General features: G+C 33.3%; 1 protein-coding gene across 1 annotated transcript in view; it reads left to right on the forward strand.

Moving 5' to 3' along the window:
* Positions 1-21363, forward strand: part of LOC108914893 (regulating synaptic membrane exocytosis protein 2) — a 77576-nt gene extending 56213 nt beyond the window's left edge. Inside the window, exons 8-11 of the mRNA XM_023455872.1 lie at positions 6424-6482; positions 16378-16559; positions 16795-17483; positions 20374-21363. Coding sequence (XP_023311640.1) covers positions 6424-6482; positions 16378-16559; positions 16795-17483; positions 20374-20936 — 1493 coding nt within the window. The 3' untranslated portion in view covers positions 20937-21363. The remainder of the gene's footprint in view (positions 1-6423; positions 6483-16377; positions 16560-16794; positions 17484-20373) is intronic.

Raw genomic sequence — 21363 nt, forward strand, 5'->3', positions numbered from 1 at the left:
AATTACGTGGTAATAATGTTTAAACAAAATTTTGAAATTTTTATTTATCATGTAATTCATTCAATGTATGCACAGAATATAGAAAATTATATATTAAAATATATTTATTTTCTTGGGAATTGGGTTCTGGTGTGATAGTCGGTTAAAAAAAGGATAAAAAAACAGCAGCGATTTCTTTCTTGACATTTCGTTCCTGATCAGGAACTTTTTCAAAAGGCTTTTATTATTAAAATTGTTATAATTAATAAAATTAAAACCTAAACAACAACCATTTTCGTCAAAATTTTAAAAATATGCATCAATCGTCATACAGTGGACATATTTTCATAATAACCCAATTCCCAAGAAAATAAATATATTTTAATATTAAACAAAAGGTTCAAGAAGATTTCAACTTTATATATTTATATATTATATAGGTATTTTTCTAAAATTATTACCTATACAGTGTTTATTTTTTTGACGATAACTTTCTTACTTTTTAAGATTTTTAATCGGACAAATGCTCATTTTGCAGGGAATTGTAAGGGCTACGTGAACTGTTCAGTTGATATTTTTTAAGCCCTTCATTTTTAAGTTTGAAGGGTTTAAAGGGCTCGAAAAGGGTGGTTCTCTCATTCATATGATAACTTAAAATGGCGATATCTCGATTAATATTAATTTTAGAGAAATAATAAAAAAAGCAAAATCTTCAGCAAGAATAAAGCTAAATTTTTTTACCCTTGTATTTTTTTCGTACACTCTTTAATTTTTAAGTTACAACGTAAAAATCGAATTTTTTTAAAAAATTTGAAAAATTAACTATCAAATATGACGTTTTTTTTTCGAAATCATGCTTTGTAAGTGAGCCAAAGACCCAGAACATATTCTTAGAACATAAATGAAGAAATCTGTAAATGGATTGCATTTAATTTTGATTCTGTCGCCAAAGTCACTGATTTGTTTATTAATTTTTTCTTAAAAAAAAATGAGACTATCATGTTATTTCGATCATATTTCCGTTAATTTTGATTCTAAAGACTATTAAAACTGCTCATTTTAGAGGTTTTTCAAAGTACTTTAAAAAAGGTGCAAATAGTTTTTTTCCTAATATTTACGGTTTTGGCGTTATTTAACGTTAACTGGTTCCAATTTAGTTGTTAGCTAACATAAAATAATGTTTAAAAATCCATAACTCCTTTTATATTGCAATTAGAGAAAAACAAAACCTTTCTTTTTGTTCATTACAACTTTTTCGTTAAATCCAATGGTTTCAGAGTTATTTGCGAAAAACTGTTCGAAAACAAACACATTTTCAGTAAAAAATCAACATTTTCAATGACGAATTACATACTCGGAAAATATTGGATTATCCAAAAAACTTTATATAACATTTGTTACTTAAAATTAACTCCTCTGTCGATTCCTGTGGTTATTTTGGGCGTAAAAATGTCCACCCAAAAGCACACTTCGGCACTATATAAGCTTTGTTCCTTGAGGCATTCCCCACATTCAGTCAAAATTTCACGTCAATCGGTTCAGTTATAAAGAATTCGGAGGTAAAAACCCTGAGTAACTGGACTAATAAACCAGCAACAACATTAAGCCGCGAATGATAAGCACGAACTGAAAACTATACGATCAATAGTTGTGACAATTTCTGAAACTAGGGAAATCGGTTATTGCGGATTTTGTGCTAAATAAGGAATTTCAGATCAAGGCCGTGCTTTATTTACCTGAGATTAATCGAGATCTATGGTAACATATATTTGTTTTTTAGAACAGTAATTTTTTTTTAAATACAATTTCGCTAATTCTCCAATTCTCCCGTCCTCTTAATGTTTCTCATATGTAAAAAGATTTTTTAAACCGAGAGAGATACACCAAGCAAATTTGCACAGAAAATAGCTGTGCGAAACATCGTCTTAATGTTAAAAATATTGTCACCGCCGTTAGTGGTGGTGAAAACTCGAAATATTTGGAGTCATTCAAATGTTCTGGCTGTTTTTTTTCTGGCTTTTCCTGGTTTCTATTATTATTAATATTAATCGCCGAGTTAACAAGTTTTTTCTAATCGCTTCCGCCGCGAGAAACGAGCGCCCTATGACCGAGTAACGTCATTTATTATCCTTGGCGCTCACGCCCGAATTGACAATATTATTGCACGTCCGGGGGGGCGATACGGTCCCGTAAATATGCAGCGCTTAGTACGTGTTTAAGTTTGAGCGCCCCGGTAATTATCTTTCCGGTGTCGTCGGGAGCTCGGAGATATCAAGTTTAATGATTTTCTTAAAGAGGCGTCTGAATGGCTGGAATGCATTAGGAAGTAAATCATTCGAGCGGAGCAGTTTTATGTTGCTCGAATGCAAATTTCGTTAATTGTCGTCTGAGCTGGATCGCTTCGTCTATTATCGTGCACAGGCTGTGATAAAAATTTGACGAGGCGCTTGAGAACGACCCAAGTGCTCATAGAGAAAACAAATAAAAATATATACATATTTTATTAATCTAATATTGATATTAATTAGTCCAGGAAAGTTTGCCATAAATAATAATAATAATGCTTTATTGCCCAACAGTCAAGACCAATAATAAACAGACGGAATCAGCGAACATTTTTACTCTGAGATTTTTTTATAGAAAAGTGTAGGTTTTGAGCTCAGAAAACATGTGTCACACACACAACCGCCGACAATATATACAAAGTTTTGAGATATACACATATTTGTAAGATTTTTCGTGTTTTTTGACCAAAAACTGCCAATATCTCGATGAAGATGAATTTTTTCGAAAAAAAAGTTGTTCAAAATTAAATTTCCTACAAAATTGCTGCTATGAAAAATTTCGTTTTCTGCTAATATTATTTAAATGTAGTACAGATTATGTGAAAATTAATGCTTTGGAGCCAGAATAATGGTCAATTCATTTTTAAATAACAAAAGTGAATTGGGGAACATTCTTGGAAAATCCTATATAGTTTTCCGAGGTTTGAATATTTATGAGCATCAAACGATTCAAACGTATCATTTTACAGGTTTAAATAAAGTTTGCTGTTAGATGGGATGAAGTAAGCTCCATTTTCATTCGAAAGTATTATCTTTGGGATTTGACAGAAACGACGTCATCAATTATATTTTTCCAGAAACATACACATATTTTTTCCCTGTTAAAAAGCTCTCTTTTTTCTAATACACTTTTATTAAAGGAATTTTTCTGTATTACTAGTTCCAGTTTAAAAGTTATAAGCAATATCGTCCTAGAGAGTCTCAAAAGAAATATCTACCACCTAAAAATCACATTAGCAGTGGAAGGATCAAGTAGTCGTTGGAAAATAATTGAATGTTCGTTGTTTAAAGTGCATAAATGTCACAAAATACTCAATACGAACGTCAAACATCGTGAAATATTTTACAATATCCACGTAAGGGCGGCATCCACCCTTAGGTATGACATGAATGAAAATCATAATCGGAAAAACCGTTGTCGGAAAACCGTTGCTGTATTCACACCCGTTTTTGTTTTAACTGTATTAAAGAATTATCGAGTTTAATCCTTCTATTTATTCTTAATGACATTTATGCACTTTAAACAACGTATATTCAATAATTTTCCAACTACTACTTGATCTTTCCACCGCTAATGGGATTTTTAGGTGGTATTTCTTTTTGAGACTCTTTAGGACGATATTGCTTATAACTTTTAAATGGAAAGTAATACAGAAAAATGTCTCTGATAAAAGTTTATTAGAAAAAACAGTGCTTTGTAACAGGAAAAAAGTTTGGGTATGTTTCTGGAAAAAATATAATTGATAATAGTGGATCAAGATAGATTTTGACTTCGCGAAAATTACGGGAAGAGAGAATTTTTTATTTTTCGCTTTGTAAAGTTGTCAGAAACCGCTAAATTATTTATTTAACAAATTAGTTGCAAAATTACAATTTTTGCAAAATATATAAGAAAAATATAATTAAAAAAAAAATTAACTGTGCCATTCGAAAGCACAGGAAATTTTACATAAAAAATGTTAATAAAGTTTTTTTCTAAAATGCGAATTGAGGGCTGCAGAATTTTTTTTTCTAACGTACGAAAAATGAGACGGGCGGACCCTCTCGAGGTGCGCGTGGCCCCGAGCGCGCTACACTAAATTTGTTATAACTTGATCTAATTGATCAAATCGACCTCACGAAAATTTAAATGGAAGAAGAGTCACCCGGCTATCAAAATTTTATGTCTTTAAACTTGAGAAAAAGTTACAAGTACAAAGTTACGTCATTCTATAATTTTGTACAATAATAACAAAAATAGCTGTCATTCTTTTAATTTTTAAAATAAATATCTGTAACTTTCACAGATTACTCTTCAAATGACGATTGAAACAGTGAGCGATATGGAAAAAATCTTAAAAATTTGATTTGAAAAATATTGAGCCCAACATATTTCACAAATTTGACTTTTTAGGCCATATATTATAGATCAAAAACTATAGTTGTAAATGTGATACTGAAACTTTATGAGAGTACTTTTTAAAGCTTTAAATCTCTACTTTAAGATGGTACATTTTATTTTTCTTAAAAAAATGAAATAATAGTTGAAAAAACAAAAAATAACAAAAAATTAAAATATTTCATGAAAAATCCCTAAAATTTATCCAATAACGGTATCGAGCGGCTGTATATAGAAAATTGGACGTTCTCCGATTGTGGGGTAAAAAATCTATCAACAAATACGACCAAAAGAAATTGATTTAAAATATTTTCAAGTTTGTAACTTCACTGCAAGGGGGCGCAACTGCTATAGTGTTACAGAAAATTGTCGGTTTTTCGAAATTTCGCTTATATAACCCAAGTTGCAAATACAATTTTTAGATACACTGTTAAACTCTTCACAAGTTTTGTTTGAACCTTTTTTTCGTTATTACCATAGCAACGTCAGTATGGAGGACGCAATCTTGAAATTTTTTAATTGTCATAACTTGCCTTGCCTTAAGCGATAAACGATGGCTCATTTTCAAGATTAATAAAATTGATTTTTATGATATAGGAAAAAAATATATTTTCCTGCGCAACGGTAGACGACGCTAATGAGAAAAGTTTTGTAATTGTGTCCGGTTACTAAAAAAATATGAGCGACTTTGATTTAAAATCGATAATTGTTAAATCAATTGTTTAAAATAGTCGGCCATATTAGATCTGCCATTTTGAATTTTCATTTTCCGACTTCATATTCTTGTACAGCGACATCGAAAACCCCTATATTGTCAATTTGAAATAATTCGATTTAAAATTCATTGAATTATCTTTAAAAAATTATTTATTATTGTTTAAACGATTAAAAAATAATTAGCGTACAAAAATAAGTTTATAACTTTTTTCTAATACTTATCTCCAAGTGATTTCAAAAGGTTTTAGGAAAAGTCATGCTTCCTGTAATTATTTCGAAATAATGCATAATTTTAAGCTATCTTGACTCCACTATAACGTCATTAGTCGTTTCTGTCAAATCCCAAATACTTTCGAATGAAAATGGAGCTTACCTCGTACCATTTAACAGCACGTGTCTTAAATTTTATTTAAATTTTTTGTATCTTCACAGTAGGCCCATATTATCGAGTTTGAGACACCTTGGACATTACAAATTAATTATTAATTTATTAATAATCTATTTCCTAAGCTCAAACGCACAGTTAACTCCGGGAAGACAATAGATGGCGCTGGCATCGCGCCCCACGGCGTTGCCAATGATCTATACGGAAAGATAATATCTGGTTTGTTTTCTCGATGGGTTTTTGTGTCTTTCTGCACCAAATACATGACTTTCGATAAATCGTACACCATTTGTACCACTGTGCAACAACAACAGGAAGTTGAGTTAATGGAATATATGGATATAAACTCTTCAACTAAGTTAATACTTGGCAACACGTTCGTTCGCTAATTAATAATTAACTGTAATTAAGCAGTTGAGTAAATCCTGTACCTAAGTTATATTACCGGAGGCAAATATGGAGGCTTCGTGAACGGTCCTCAAACAGTGGGGTATGATTGTTGGAAACGGCTCGTCATTTATTTCGAATTACGTATCACAGCGTGAAATAGAGGCTTCTGTTAAATTTGCTTGTATTTAATAGGATAGAACGCTATTTCACTTTCCCGTTTTGTCCTCCGTGTACATATTTCACTAATGAACGAACGAGAATGTGTGAGCAACATTTTCGATGTAAGTAAACTTTTCTACTATTTTATTTTGTACCTGTGTTATTCGTACATTGGTAGTATACCCATTATTATTTCGTTTAACCGGCATTTACCTCCCAATTATCGGCGAATTTACCGTGAACTCTTCAGAAAGATAAAGCAATTATAAAACTTTAATTGCGAATGAATGGCGGCACATTAAATGTTTATGTTCGAAACTGGAAAACTAAACTTTATGTTTTTGTTACAGAACCGGAAACAGACAAAGCACCCTCATCGCCTACAAGACGGAAACTACCCAAAACACCGGTATAAATTATTTCTAGTTAACAACCTTTCTAAGAATTCCGGAGGTTATCAATCGAGTTTAATGAAAACAATCGTAGATTTGTAGAGATATGTAAAATTAAGATACTAAGACACAAGATGGTCTAAGCTTAGAAAAAATACTTCTCTAGAGAAAGTGTATAAAAAAAAACTAACGTTTGCTCAAAAAATAATTGTTTACAAATAGTGTTTGTTTACTTTTAATTATAGTGTAGCCCATATTTTTAAATTAATTGTTTAAATTTCCCTCACATCTAACTGCAAATAAAACGTAATTTCATTAAACGTAGTATGCCCTGGAGAACAATCTAATTGGTTATACAGGGTGTCCCAGAATAACGTGTACAACGGAAGACCACAGATTCGTGGACTCAAAATAGGCAGATTTAGGCTAATTCACCTATATCCGAAATCGTTTCGTTTGACCGCTAGATGACCTCGTGAAAATTTTTAGAATTTTGTAAATTACTCGCATACGTATTATTCGATTTTGATTATTTTTGGGATGTGGACTTTTGCTTTCAATATACAAATTTTAATGTTATACAGAGTGTTTCTTAAAACTCACAACTCGTAACTGACAATCCTGCATCATTTCTATTGAAAAATAACTATACTATACTTTATCGATACATTTTTACCCGAAAAATGTTTCTAACATCTATTTTTCGATGAATGTTTTTCTCTTGACTGATTGCACATATCTTTAATCAAATATTCCTCTCTTTCGTTTAACATATTAAAAAGTACGTTAAAAAATACAGTTAAGGAAAATAAAATATATAACTCCAAATAAATAATATATAACTATTACATTTTGCTGCATTTTTTACATTTTTGCATTCGAAATTTATATATGTTGCATTAAATTATCGAACGAGAAAAATATGCTTCTTTATTTTTATTCAACCTACCTAGTGTAGAATAACAACGATAATAATTATTGAGGGTCGACTCTGTTATTTTATCTACCTAGTAAAAAAATACATTAAATATTAATCGATTAACTGTAAGATAGAAATTGATTTGTCATTACAAATATATTATTTTAGATTTTATCGCGCTGAAGCGCGATGATTCAAATAACGAATTCTTATTAGATCTACATAGATATTATAATAGTTTCTCCTAATATTCCCAATATTATAGACTCACAACGCAGTGTATGGCATTTTATAGCGGTTATGATAAGTTATGACCCCTAAGACCGTCATGGTGTTAGTAGCCAACAAGTTTATTTAAAACAAATCTATGTTTAAGTAACTAAATTATTATTTCGCTGACACGGAACTGAATATGTTGTGTTTCGTTGTAAACTTGTCCGAAGGAGATATTAAATCTCATTTAACTGATAACAAAGCGCAACAATGCAACCGACCAATACACTAAATCCATTTTGACAGCAGATGAACAGATGAACAGAGACATTTTGACAGTGGCGATTTGCAAAGCCAACTATAGTAATGTTGACATGTAGATGCTCTGTGTGTGTGTCCTTTTCTTTTTTTAATTGCAACAGATGAAAAGATAAAGAGACATCTAGAGTATCTACTAGTTGTTAATACAGCAATAAATTATGGTTTCAATGCACGGGTAAAAAAAGAACCTTATAACAGCTTGCTTTCCAGGAAATATCGAATTCGAATATTTATTTACAAACGCCAGGTAGGTACATAATATATCAAGTTAATGCAGCTATTATCGATATAAAAATGTAATAACCATTTTTATGGCCAACACAGTGTGTGGCATTTTATAGCAGTTATATTAAATTATGATCTCGTAGTAGCCTGTGAAAAGCTTTTACTTCTGCCACAAAAAAGACAATATCCTATTGATTACCTAACCTAACCTAAACTACAAATTTCATAAATTACGTTTAGATCAGGCAAAGTGTGTTTACTATCAATTCAGTCACTAAGAAAATTAAATATCTGCAGTTGGAAAAGTCATGAGAATTATAAAAAATAATTTACTTAGTAAAAGATTTCGACTATGTACTAACAGTCTTTGTCAACAATTGTACTGGCCAGACATCTACACAAACACTTTTTTAGCATGTCTACACGCTCACTTTTTATGTTATTAATGTTATAATGAATAAAAAAACTCTTACAATGCGCACGATACAATACGTAGGTATGTAAATATTTTAAAAACGCGAAAGGGTCGCTACGGAAATTGGAAGGAGAGCGTCAGTGAGTTTGCATTTTGTCACGTTGAAAAACTTTCTCACAGCCGCCTTTTCCGACATCAAGTTTATTTAACACAAATCTAGGTTTAGGTAACTATATTATTATTTCATTGTCTACTTGTCCCAAGGGGATATTTAAATCTCATTTAACTGTTAAAAAAGGCGCAACAGTGCAACCCATAATACACTAGATCGATTTTGACAACAGATAAATTTTCGCAGTGACGGTATGCAAAGCCACAGCCTCCTACATCTACAAGCTGTGGCAAAGGCAACTATAAATATCTAGAGTAGAAAAAAGAACCTTCGCAGCTAGCTTCCTGGAAATATGAATTCGAATATTTATTTATATTATTTACCATGGCACTTTGAATCATTTTGTATATTTTTGTGATTGATTTAGCCACGTACTGTTACTTAAGAGAACACGCAAACAAAAAACAAAACGTCTACGAGCATCTTTACAGAATTCAACTAGATAGGAAGCATATGAAAATAAAAATCTATCTGTTCTGTATCCGGAATTGGTATTGACACTTATTCGATATCTCCAGTAACTATTTATATGATGGAAACAGAACTACGTAAGATCAAGCAAACATTGCGAATAAACCGAGAATAAATTGTATATAAACTTTATTTGCAAATGCAATTCCTAAGCTTCCGAAGCTATTGAAAAAACTACCGGCATGTGGATGATATGTATTTATCGGATTTATCCCGAAACTTACTTGAACACAACTAGTTTTCTGTAAAAAAAATTATGGCCTGAAATTTATACTTTTAGATTTAATACTGAGTGCGAAACCTGCATTTCCTCATACAAAAATGTAAAAAATGATGCACCTACTTTCCGCCATACTGATGATCATTTCAAATACAATTCACAACGATGTGATTTAATTTTAGTCTCTTACACGTTTGAAGCATGATATTCGCTAAAGATATAACGTACCTACAATGTAATTTTAAGTATATAAAAATACCTTGCTGGAGAATTCTTAGAAAGGTGTACAGAAAAGATATCATTTTGATAAAAAAAACAAGAACAATCAATATACATATATGGTATAGAGGAGTTGGTCGTAACATCGGGCGTCACGTTGATCTTAGCAAAAACTGGAACATATGGAATAATTGTAAAGAATCTAAATTAAACGTGGTGTCCGATGTTGTGCCCCAACAACTAAATTTTATAAATAATTAACATAATTTTGTACAGAATTCACTTACTGAATTCACCCATATTATGACATACATGCATATGAAATGACATATGGATTATTTTTCCTAATTTTTCCAAAGCAGGACTAATTCGAATTGTTTTAGAACGTCCTGTACATAGATAGATCTAATCTCTGTGATATTTTCATATCTTACTAATCTGTTATTTTTTAGTAGATAAATTTGGCCTTTCTGTTAGATGATAATCGTTGTTAAGCATGCGATGTTTAATTATAACTTAAGTGTTGTAGTTGGCAGGATAATGGGTCAATGACATAAAATCCGTTCTGTATTTTGCAGTTCCACACAACTAGATATTTCCTTATTTGGAGAACGTATAATTAAAAATGCGTTAGTAAGAAATAGCTCGTGTGTGCTGTGAACTTTGTTAGATACACAAATATCTGACTGTCAATTATTTTCTGTCAAAAATTTTCTGTTACAAAGGTCTAATCAGTTATCGTCACATTTAAAATGGTCATAACTTTTCAACAACAAACTAAAATATAATTACGTTATATTAAAAATGACTGTGGGATTAAAGTTGCAATTGAAGTTATTAATTACCCAAAGGAAAATATAACAGGTACCTACAATTTAATGATACAATCAATTTGAAGTAGGTATCTGTCTATTAGGTATTTGGTAATTTTTCTAGTAATAATCCATCAAAATCCTACACTATTAACCTTCCTTGATTAGGAGAGCACATATATTTTAGATACAAAACTTTACTCTTGTTTATATAAACTATATTTAAATAATGGGTATTACTACTTGGATGACAGATGTTGTAGTGTAGTGCATGTGTAGGTATCTCATTCTTACGATATTTCACGAAATCCAGCTCTGTCTGTCACAGATGGAATTTTATAAAAACAATCCATAGTAAAATACCGAGAATACGGGACTCGCGGGGAACTATGAATGAGCTACGCATCCACTGAACCATCTACCACAAGGTGTCTTAAAATAGTTGAACAAATAATAAGTTTTAATTCTGGCAGGCATTGCGTCTACTGCGGACTCTTCAGGAACGTGCTGTCCCCAATTTCTTGCAATTTCTAAACAGTAGCAAAAATTGTATCACCTTCTTTTTTAGATTCATTATCTATTTATTCAATATATAGTTAATTTGTTTACATAATGTTATAATTTTTATACTATAACATATTATGTAATTACAAATTAGGTATTTCAAAATATACCTACATATATAAGCCATGACTTGAACACTTACAGTACGTGGTCTAGTGGTGCAAAGCGTTGAGCGTTGGTCTTTCATGCGAGAGGTAGTGGGTTCAATCCCTGCTCAGGTATTGACTTTTTAATATTTATTTCAAATTATAACGTGAATATGATCGGCAAACAATGTAGATAAAATTCGACAAAATTATTCTCAAATTGGAAGAAATTTTAAACACCGCACCGCTGGACGCTGTGAACACGACGATGGCGATGCAATGTTGCCATATAGGATGTTCAACTTATGTGTAGTTTTAGTACTTTTAGCCCAATTATTGTCGCTGAAAATATAGTAATACCCCCGAATTTTTTATAACTGCATCGATTTTTCTCAAAATTTAGAATTAGGCTCATCTTCCTCCCTACTTCTTCAAAACTTATATATGCGCTAGTGCGCCTTTTGTTCTTGAGGTGTGAAAACCACCCCTTATTGGAAAAAAAGAAAAAATACAAATTTAAACATTTTAATTATTTTATGTAATCAAATCTTTTTTATTTATGCAGTATAAGTAATTTCATGTGCTATCTAACATGTATCCCAAATTTTAAACCCGGAAAAACCTTTAAAAACCACCCCTTTGCATGAAAATGGTATAAATTTTTTTTTTTTCAACTTGAAAGGGTTTAATCATGCATTTTTATCAAATTAAAATTGATTTGTCTAATTTAAAAATCTTTTATATCGATTGCAACTTTTCAACCCTTGAAAAATTTTCGAAAATAAAATGAAAAAATATTATTGAAGGAGTAGAAACATTTTAAATGTGCATTCGTATTTAAATAAACATTTATTCCCTTCTTATAAAATAATTTTGAATTGATTGCAACATTTCAACCCTTAAAAATTACCCCTTACATTTATTTATATATTTATATATACTTTTCTAAAATTATCACCTATACACGTGTTTATTTTTTTGACGATAACTTTCTTACTTTTTAAGATTTTTAATTGCACAAATGCTCATTTCGCACGGAATTGTAAGGGCTACATGAATTTTTGAGCTGATCTTTTTTAAGCCCTTCATTTTTAAGTTTGAATTTTTAATCATCCACAAGTACTAATAGCTGTTTTACATTGACAATTTATTCATCAATAAATTGACGAAGTTCTTCATCAATTAATTGACTAATTTATTGATAAATAGTGTGGTTTTACACTGCCACGGACTTTGTCAAGTTTTTGACGTATGAATCAGTTCTATCAATGAATCAAAGAAGCAAATAAATTTAAAAAATGTCACTTTTCCACTCATAATTGTAGTGATAACAACAGCGGTACCGTTCTGACACATATAGGGTTGGTGCTTCCGAACTTCACGAAGAAATTGACGAAAATTAGAACATGCTCTAATTCGTCAAGAATAAATTGATGAAGTTATTTGACAGCTGATTTGGTGCATTACACTTGTCCAATTTCTTGATGAAGCGACTTCATCAATTAATTGACCAATAAATTGTCAATGTAAAACAGCTACAATAACCATTATTTGAATACAGACATTCGGCAAAGGAACTGAACTGTACAGATTGGATCTATCTAATCATTTTATGATTCCTTTCCGACCAATAAAAAAATCATATAATGATCTAGATACAGACATATGCGCTGCCTGTAGGTACTATCGATAGTAACTATTGTGTAGAAACAAAATGGAGCTTTAAATATCATATTTGTTGCGACTATTCTTATCCGTTTCCATGTTTATTATGTTTAGTTTGTATAGATTGTATCATAGCTTGGGGCAGTTCTGGTAAGTGTCTGTACGTTAGACTGTGTTGGTGTGTAAAAATAGTGTCTGTCTTACTCCGAATAGTGAAAAAGTGAAATGGTCTTTAATGTGCTGCATAATCTCGTTGAATTACACATAATATGTATGTAATACTGAATATGAAAACATAAAATAAAAATAACACAAGTATGGTTAAAATAATGGGTCTAGAATTGTTTAACGATACGTACTTATTTAATCAGCTATGAAAAAGTAACTCCCATTTAGGCATATTATTTATTTATTATAATCAACTAAATGAATTCATTATTTCAAAACTGAAGTTTTCACTCTTAACATATCAATATTTTCCATGCTACTATTTTATGAAAATTATCTTCTTTTCTAAATAGCCTAATCGTTGTCTACACATCATACTTACGGTATACCGCGATAATTTTTAAGATGCAAGCGCACCAAGCGGCGAAAGCAGTAAGCTCCGAAACAAGGTAATTTTGACATTGCCGTTCGCGTTTACACATTCATTTGAACAACATTTGTCTTATTTGCCATTATTAATAGTAATTTTGTTATCAAACTGCGGTTATTTCACTTTTGTGTTATTTTATAGGTTTCAAAAATTTCATAAATAAGTTTTAAGGCAAGTATTTATGTCTACTTTATTTGTCTAGCATTACAATGTAATGTACATTTTATTAAGTTATAACTATGAACTTATCCGTTGTGGAATACATTTCCTATTTACATATATGCTAACGAAAGCTCTCGTTGTATATTAGAAGGAGAGGCAGTTTTTAAGGCTGATCATGTGATACTATATGGGAAAATTGAGGAAAGTTAATTTAAATTTAGAAATTTATATTATGTCTGCAGACTAGTGCCCTTACTTACTAACAACCCTCATGAAATTCAGGGAGTATTATCTATCGGCAATAATATTTTGAAAATTTCTTCAATGGTTTGATGAAAACTTAATTCTGGATTTCTCTTGGAGCATGAAGAGCAACCTTGAACTGAACAATAATAGTTTGACAGTTTCTTCTTTCTATCCATAATTGCTGAAATTTTCCTCACACTATTTTCTTAAAATAACAGTGTTCAAAAAACGAACACTAAATTCAGTTTTAAATAAAATACAAAACGAAATGTCACACACAGAAGAAATATTTACCTTGTTTCGCTAGTATCACTTGTCACCGCCAGAGGGCGAGCTCTTAGCTGCATTCGCGAATAGTTTTTTGGATGTGCCATAAAAAATTCCTTTATTCATATAAAAATATTTTTACTAATATCATTCAAGTGTTTATGAGAATGATACCAAATGTCAAATATATACAATTTTGAGATATGCCATAAATCTTGATATTAATTTTTAATCAAATATATCGTGACATTCAATCTCTACGGCATTTCTGTATAATCTTACGGACCCTTACCAGTATTTGCCAACAAATCGAGTTGTATCAGAGACAATATTTGTAGACTTTCCATGTGTTGATATCGAAGAAATTGCAATTTTTCCCCGAAATGGAAGCAAAAAAAAATTGCAATTTTTGCTAGTAATATTGCTGTGTTGGTGTCAGCTGGGACAGGTGTCCATTATAGTGCTCTCTATGTATACAGTGCCCATTAAAATAGTAAAACCCAAACAACTGTCTTTACATCAACCTCCCTCGCCCCTACGTTGCCGAGGACTTCGCGGGAGATCAAGATAGGTACGCGAAAAATACCCGCTACTGTCCCAACTGGCACGCAATTTGCTCTGTCACCTCCTCTTCTTTTAATGCTTGCTTGTAACGTTTAGTGTTTAATGTTCTCTGGTTATCCAAACACCTGCTCAGATGTGAAAGCTAACTCGAGTTCTCCATTGACAAAGAAGCATAACTGACAGTTCAAACTTTTGCTCTACTTCAATCAAAACGTTGTTCGGACAAAGCCAGTTGAGTGGATAATCCAGGACTCAAGTTGATGGAAATCAAAGCGGACGCTTTGTTTTCCTCCAGCTACTACCATTACAAAGACCATGGTAGCTCTAACTGTATTTGTTTGTGGTGGATATGTGTTGGAAACTATTCATGACAATCACGTTTTCCTTCTCCCAGCATGGTTGTAGCTTCTGTATGAAACTTTGCCGACACGGATTGTTTTATTTGTGTGTGCGTTGCATATTTTTTATTAAAGTGGACCATTTTCCGAGGAAAATAACGCGACTAAACATTTTAACATATAGCAATTCCTACATAACGTCGAAATACTTGGGATAGTATCGCTACGTATTTAATTTATAGGTTTCCTTCCCGTAGTAACACTTTTAAAGTTATTCGAAAATGAATTTTATGATTGTATTCTCTGTATTCTTGGTCATTTTTTAATTTCCTTAACATGGCTTAGAATAACAGTATATTAAAAGACCGCAGAATTTTTGGATAACTTTAAAAAATTTGCATGTTATTGTGAATGTATGTATTGTGAAATATTGAATAAGTCGCACATTACTTTTAAATCTTCAAAAAATTTTGACCCCTTTGCGTTAAAAGCTATATATATTTTCATTATTTTCATTACAATTTATAAAATGAAATGGTAGAATTTTATTTATTTTTCGTTGGCTATGGCCCTCTTGCGGTATTTCTTTGTTATTAAAATTAACTGACCTTGTTTTGTGTTCAGAGTTCAATGGCATTGGTACGTTGTTGTGTTGCGGGTTGCAGGATATGAAAAAAAGGTTATATGATATGCTGAAAATGTGAATGTATTTTAAAGTAAATAAAGTTAAATTTTTAAAGTAAGTAACATGGTTTTCAAGGAAAGAGGTCAGAAATTTAGAATGTATATTCACTTTGGTGAGATCTTATGTTTTTTGTACTTCTGAGAGTCTTGAGAAAATGGGTAAATTTTCCTTATAAATAACTCAACCAAAGTTATTAAAGCCGACATTATATTAAATACTGACGATGAAGAATGAGATCAACGTATTAGAATTCATTAAAGATTAAGTGAAAAAGCCTGGCTAAATTAAGTACTCCCATTCATCTCAATAAAACTTTTCCACCTACTTGGAGCTCTATCTATTGTATCATGAAGGTTTATTGAGATACCGGTCTATGGGGATGACACATACCAAAATTTATAAAGCATTCTACATTCTACATATAAACACAAATTAAGGTCTCTAGATAACTCGCCTAGTGATTTTTTTTGCAAATTAATTAAAAATGTCTATATTGTACCAAATATTTTTTATTTAGCATATTTTAGTACATAATAGTTTAAACTGTGGTAACTTTGAGATTTTACAATAACTTAGTCGTCAAAAACTCTGCACTGCCATTTATGTCTTTTTTGCTTTGTGAAATTTTCATAGGTGTCTAAGAACAGTACAGAACAATCTCTAAGCTTCTAAGAACATGATAGAAAGAAACAGAACATATTCTAGAAACATGAAATCACGCCGAATACTAACATGTTAGTTATTTTGCAGGAACAGCTCGCAAGGGAGCGATGCGTTTCGGGAAGGATCCAAATTCAGGTATGGTATCACGACGAGCGGAAGGAATTGGTTGTAGCCGTACTAGCCGGAGACGATTTGGCCCCCCGTGACGATAGTTTGGGGTTTGGTGCCCTTCCAGAGGCTTACGCCAGATTATGTTTGCTCCCGCTAACGTAAGTATCCAAAATTAAAACCCACAACAACATAATTATAACAAATACGAGTAACAGTAGATTAACAAAGTTTCCGTGTTTCACAATGAAATAAAAACGATATAGATGTGATTTTAAAGTAAACGAGTATCACACGGGGCAACTGTATATAAAATTATTTAAAATCAAAATTAAACAAATTGAAAGAAGTGGTAAACATTGCAATTGTCGGGTTCTAACACTGTGCATATTCCAGAACGGAAGACCACTGCGTGCAGACGGAGGTAGCCCCGGTCAGCCAGAACCCCATCTGGAATGCCAACCTAAGCTTCCCCGGGGTGCCCGGCGAGGAACTCATGGAACGCGTCCTAGAAATAACCTTATGGGACTTGATTCCCCACAACGAACACGCATTCCTCGGCGAATGCTCCGTAGACCTCCAGAAGGCGTTCCTAGACGACAGGGCGGTGTGGTGCCGGCTAGAAGACCCCAGACAGCTACGAGGAAAGTCGCCACATACCTCGCCTAGAGGTTCCATCGCCGGTACCGGCAAACGCGGCGATTTCGGCAACCAGAGAAGCGTATCCGACGATTTGGACTCCATCGGGGAATGCGCCAGTCTGTTGCACCCCGACCACGCTTGGGGGTCCCGGAGGGGTTCATCTCAGTCTGAGCAGCTGGAGGTGGAGGTGTACGAGCTGGGAAAGGACTTCTCCAGGTCGCTTCCCGGTTCCCGTAGATCCTCTTTCCAGTCGCCGCAGGAACAGCAGACCGCGGAACAGGAAAGGCCAGCGGTACCGCCCCCTTCTTCTTACAATCGGGATCGGAGAAGGAGCAGCTGCACGAGGATGTTAAGGGATCCGGAGGAGATCCTGAAATCGCTGAAAGCGGTTAAAGGGGAGCTCGGAAGGACTATGAGCTTAACTGGAGACAAAAGGGGTAGAAGTAAGTGTACTGGAATTCCCATAAAGTCATACCTTTTGTGCTTTCACTTTAATCTAATCTTTTTACGAGACTTCCTCAGTTAAACACAAAATTGTAAATTAATTAACAAAAAATTAGTAACATTAAAATCGTATTAGTTCACCTGTTGATATACCTGACAAACTTTCGACTCGTGTAGTAGGCATGGGTAGTTAACATAACCTACAAGGTACATACATACCATTATGTCATTCCTACTCGGTGCCTACTGTCACAAGGCATTATTACTTTGTGCCTACAGGTGTAGGTAGCTTTGTGAGATATAACCTATAAACAATATGTCATATCTTAAATGTCATTGCTATTCAATGCCTACTGACACAAAGCATTGCTTTATACCTACTGGTAGAAAGTGACCTACTAATGAAAATGCAGTGTAACGAACCAGTAACGACATACACTTTTTCACAAATAGGTTTTCAGGGAGATAAAGAATTGCAACCTTGAACAAATCAACCATATCGAAAAGGAGTAGATTATATAGTTCTTAGAGAAATAAAATTGTTTATTTGCATCTTTTATGAACAGCGTTTAGTCCTTTCCTCTACAATTTTGTTGACTGTGGAAGTTTCGTCTTTGTATCTCACTCTCTCTAATATTTTTCCTTTCTCTCTTTCCCACTTTAATCTTAAGCGGAACTATAGCCGCATTTTGGTGAGACGTTAAATAATCAGCAAGTATTTATATCAAAGTAATTTTTTTTGCAACGAAGTACCCCTTTGCTTCTGTGTTGTCTGTGACCCCTGCAAAGTCATCCGCATAGGCGGAAGTAATGTTTATTTTTACCGATAGTGTAAATTGACATTAGTAGCTTACTGGAGAGGTGCATAACTTGATCACATCACGATTTTAAGTAGTCGAAATGTTAATTTATCCGATTTTAGTTATCAGTCGGCATGAAATTAGCCGTTAGAGTTTATGAAACGAAGATATCTGTACCTGTAACTACTTGTAGTTTGTTAGTGGTCAAATTATGTCGCTTTAATAAATGGAAATAGGCGACTTAGTTGCCTGCAGGATCGAAACCGGCTAACATCGTCATACACGCATAATTTGCATGCATTTCAGTGCGACTATTCTGAAAATCCATTTAGATCAATTGTTGATTTTTAATTGTGTATGTTTTGCTCAATCTTTTGGCTACTTTCTCCTAAGACATCAGCATCGTCTTTACTACTTACATGATATAACCGACCGATGGGTTTGCTTAGTATAACGGTTATAATTAGATTTTTAGTTTGTACTTTTTTAGTCGCATCTTATTAGACCGATCAAAATAACTCATTTAGAGGGGAAATAAAGAAAATTGTTACCTGGGCTTTTATAAATGGAAATAGTAAAGGGGCTTGTAATAAACGAAAAAAATAAATGCGTGAGTAGTATCTAATACAAAAGTTGTAGATCATGCAAAAATCTACAACTTTTGTAGAGATCATTATTTAACATAACCTCAAAATTTCCGAGAAAAATGCGGAAAACTATTTTTTTTCTGATTTTTCGTTTTTTATTTCTCATTTTCGCTAAAATAATTTAATTTTGACGAAACTTGGCGGAAGTATACCTTTCTCTGTCTTAAATAACCTCAAATTTTTTTAGATAAAAAAATCAAGAAGTTTCTGAGATATTCATTTTTCTTGGCCTTCAAAGAAAAATTCTACTTAAAAAAATCATCGTACAGAGTTCTGCGGGTAATTATTTTCTTTCGTTTTGACATACTTTTTTTTGAAATAAAAAAATTTGTAATGAACATTTCAAAAACATGCTCAAAAATGCAAAAAAGTAAAAATTGTCTTGCAGCAATGAATTTTTCAGTATTTGTTGATAAACGAAAAAAATAATTACTGGCAGAACTCTGTACTATTTTTTTAAGTAGAATTTTTCTTTGAAAAAAAGTGTTTCAGGCCGAAAAAAATGAATATCTCGGAAACTTCATGATTTTTTTATCTTAAAAAAGTTGAGGTTATTTAAGACAAAGAAAGGTATACTCTCCCCAAGTTTCGTCAAAATTAAATTATTTCTGCGGAAATGAGAAATAAAAAACAAAAAATCAGAAAAAAACCTGTTTTTCGCATTTTCCTCGGAAATTTTGAGGTTATTTTAAAAAGTAACCTCTACAAAAGTTGTAGATTTTTGCATGATCTACAACTTTTGTATTGAATACTTTTTTGTTTGACGTCAACTTTCGCCAGAAATCCCAATGATACAATTTTTCATAACTTTTCAACCCCCCAAATCAACCCTCCACCGCCCCTGCTCACGCATTTATTTTTTTTATTTTTATTATAAGCCCTTTTGCCATTTTGACTTATAAAAGTCCAGGTAACAATTTTTTTTTCTCCAAGTGTAGGTTGGACTATATCTAGTAAATATCCCATCAGCATAAGACGCGTTTCATTAAGCAAATTTCTATAGTTCCATCGCCTAAAGCAGTAACACCATAGCATGGGAGTCGGACAGATTTAAATAAATATCAGTGAGATTATTTCTTTGAAATTTGATCATATTTCAACACAATCACAATTGATGTACAGGATGTTTTGAAAGAGGGTGACGTTACCTGTTCAAAATTGGCGTCCCTATTTGTAAGTCCGTGAGCAATAAATGATGAATTACTAAGAGCAAAATAAACGCAAAGGAATCGTGTACCCTTAAAGAATTTTAGCTAGAAATCTGTACAAGATAATCGAAAACTAACAACACCAAATATATTTCGGTATCCTTAAAAACTTGTTTGTACCAAATTTTATGTCCCATGAACAACTTAATTTATGCCACCTGTTTTCAATACACCCTGTACAACAACAAAACCGAAAGGGAGAACGTATTAAACAAATGTTATCTTCTGTGACAGGATCGGCAAGCGGACCTTCGGGTAGGGAGGGCCGAAAAGACAGCGTCTTGGAGGTAGCGGAAACGGCGAAGGAGAGCCCCCCCTCCAGTCCCGAACGCACCTCGCCCCCTCGCTTGGGCCCGGGACAAATAAAACCCAGGGGATTCCGCCTCTCCAGCACTCGCCCGGTGGAGATCAAGCTGGGCCTGCTGATGACCAAAGGCCAGTTGGAGGTCGAGGTGGTGTGCGTCCGCCACATCCCCCCCAGGGAAACCCCGCCAGACACCTACGTGAAATGTTACCTCCGCGACGGGGAACGCTGGCTGCAAAAGAAGAAGACGCGGGTGGTCAAGCACTCCTGCGAGCCTCAGTTCCGACAGACTCTGAAGTACCAGGCGTGTGACGTACTGGGACGCAGCCTGGTGGTCATGCTCTGGGAGAGGCAGGGAGGTTTCGAACACAACCAGGGCCTGGGGGGAGCGGAGGTCGCCCTGGATTCGCTTACGCTCACCCACCTGACTACGGGATGGTACCCGTTGTTCCCCATTCACTCCCTCGGCTCCGACTCGAACGATTCGCCTTGACCTGCTCCGGAGAGTCCATAGAGAGCTCGTTTGCATTAAACATTCCGTAATACTTGAATTTTCTTTCCGTGGGGAAGCCGTTGAGTAGCGGGAATTGTTTAATTCCCATTATTGGCGACTTTCCCTCAGTATGATTTCGAAATTTAGAATATTTTTTTATTATTTAGGTTTTTGTTCCCTACAGTTGAAAATAAGTCGCATTCTCCCGGAGACTACCAAAACAAAAACGCGCACCTCCTTATTTCATTGCTGCGATCGGAAAAACATTAACTTTGCCCCTGCTCACGTACCGTTGCGGTAAAGGATCATCGTCAAAAAAAAATCACACACTACGTAATTGTAAATCATATCAGTTATTTAACAAATCACTATTGTAAGGACCAATATTTTATACATTCGTTATTAAAATTATTTTTCTATCGATTTA

This window comes from Anoplophora glabripennis, unplaced genomic scaffold (genome assembly GCF_000390285.2).
Source record: "Anoplophora glabripennis isolate ALB-LARVAE unplaced genomic scaffold, Agla_2.0 scaffold977, whole genome shotgun sequence".
NCBI lineage: Eukaryota > Metazoa > Arthropoda > Insecta > Coleoptera > Cerambycidae > Anoplophora > Anoplophora glabripennis.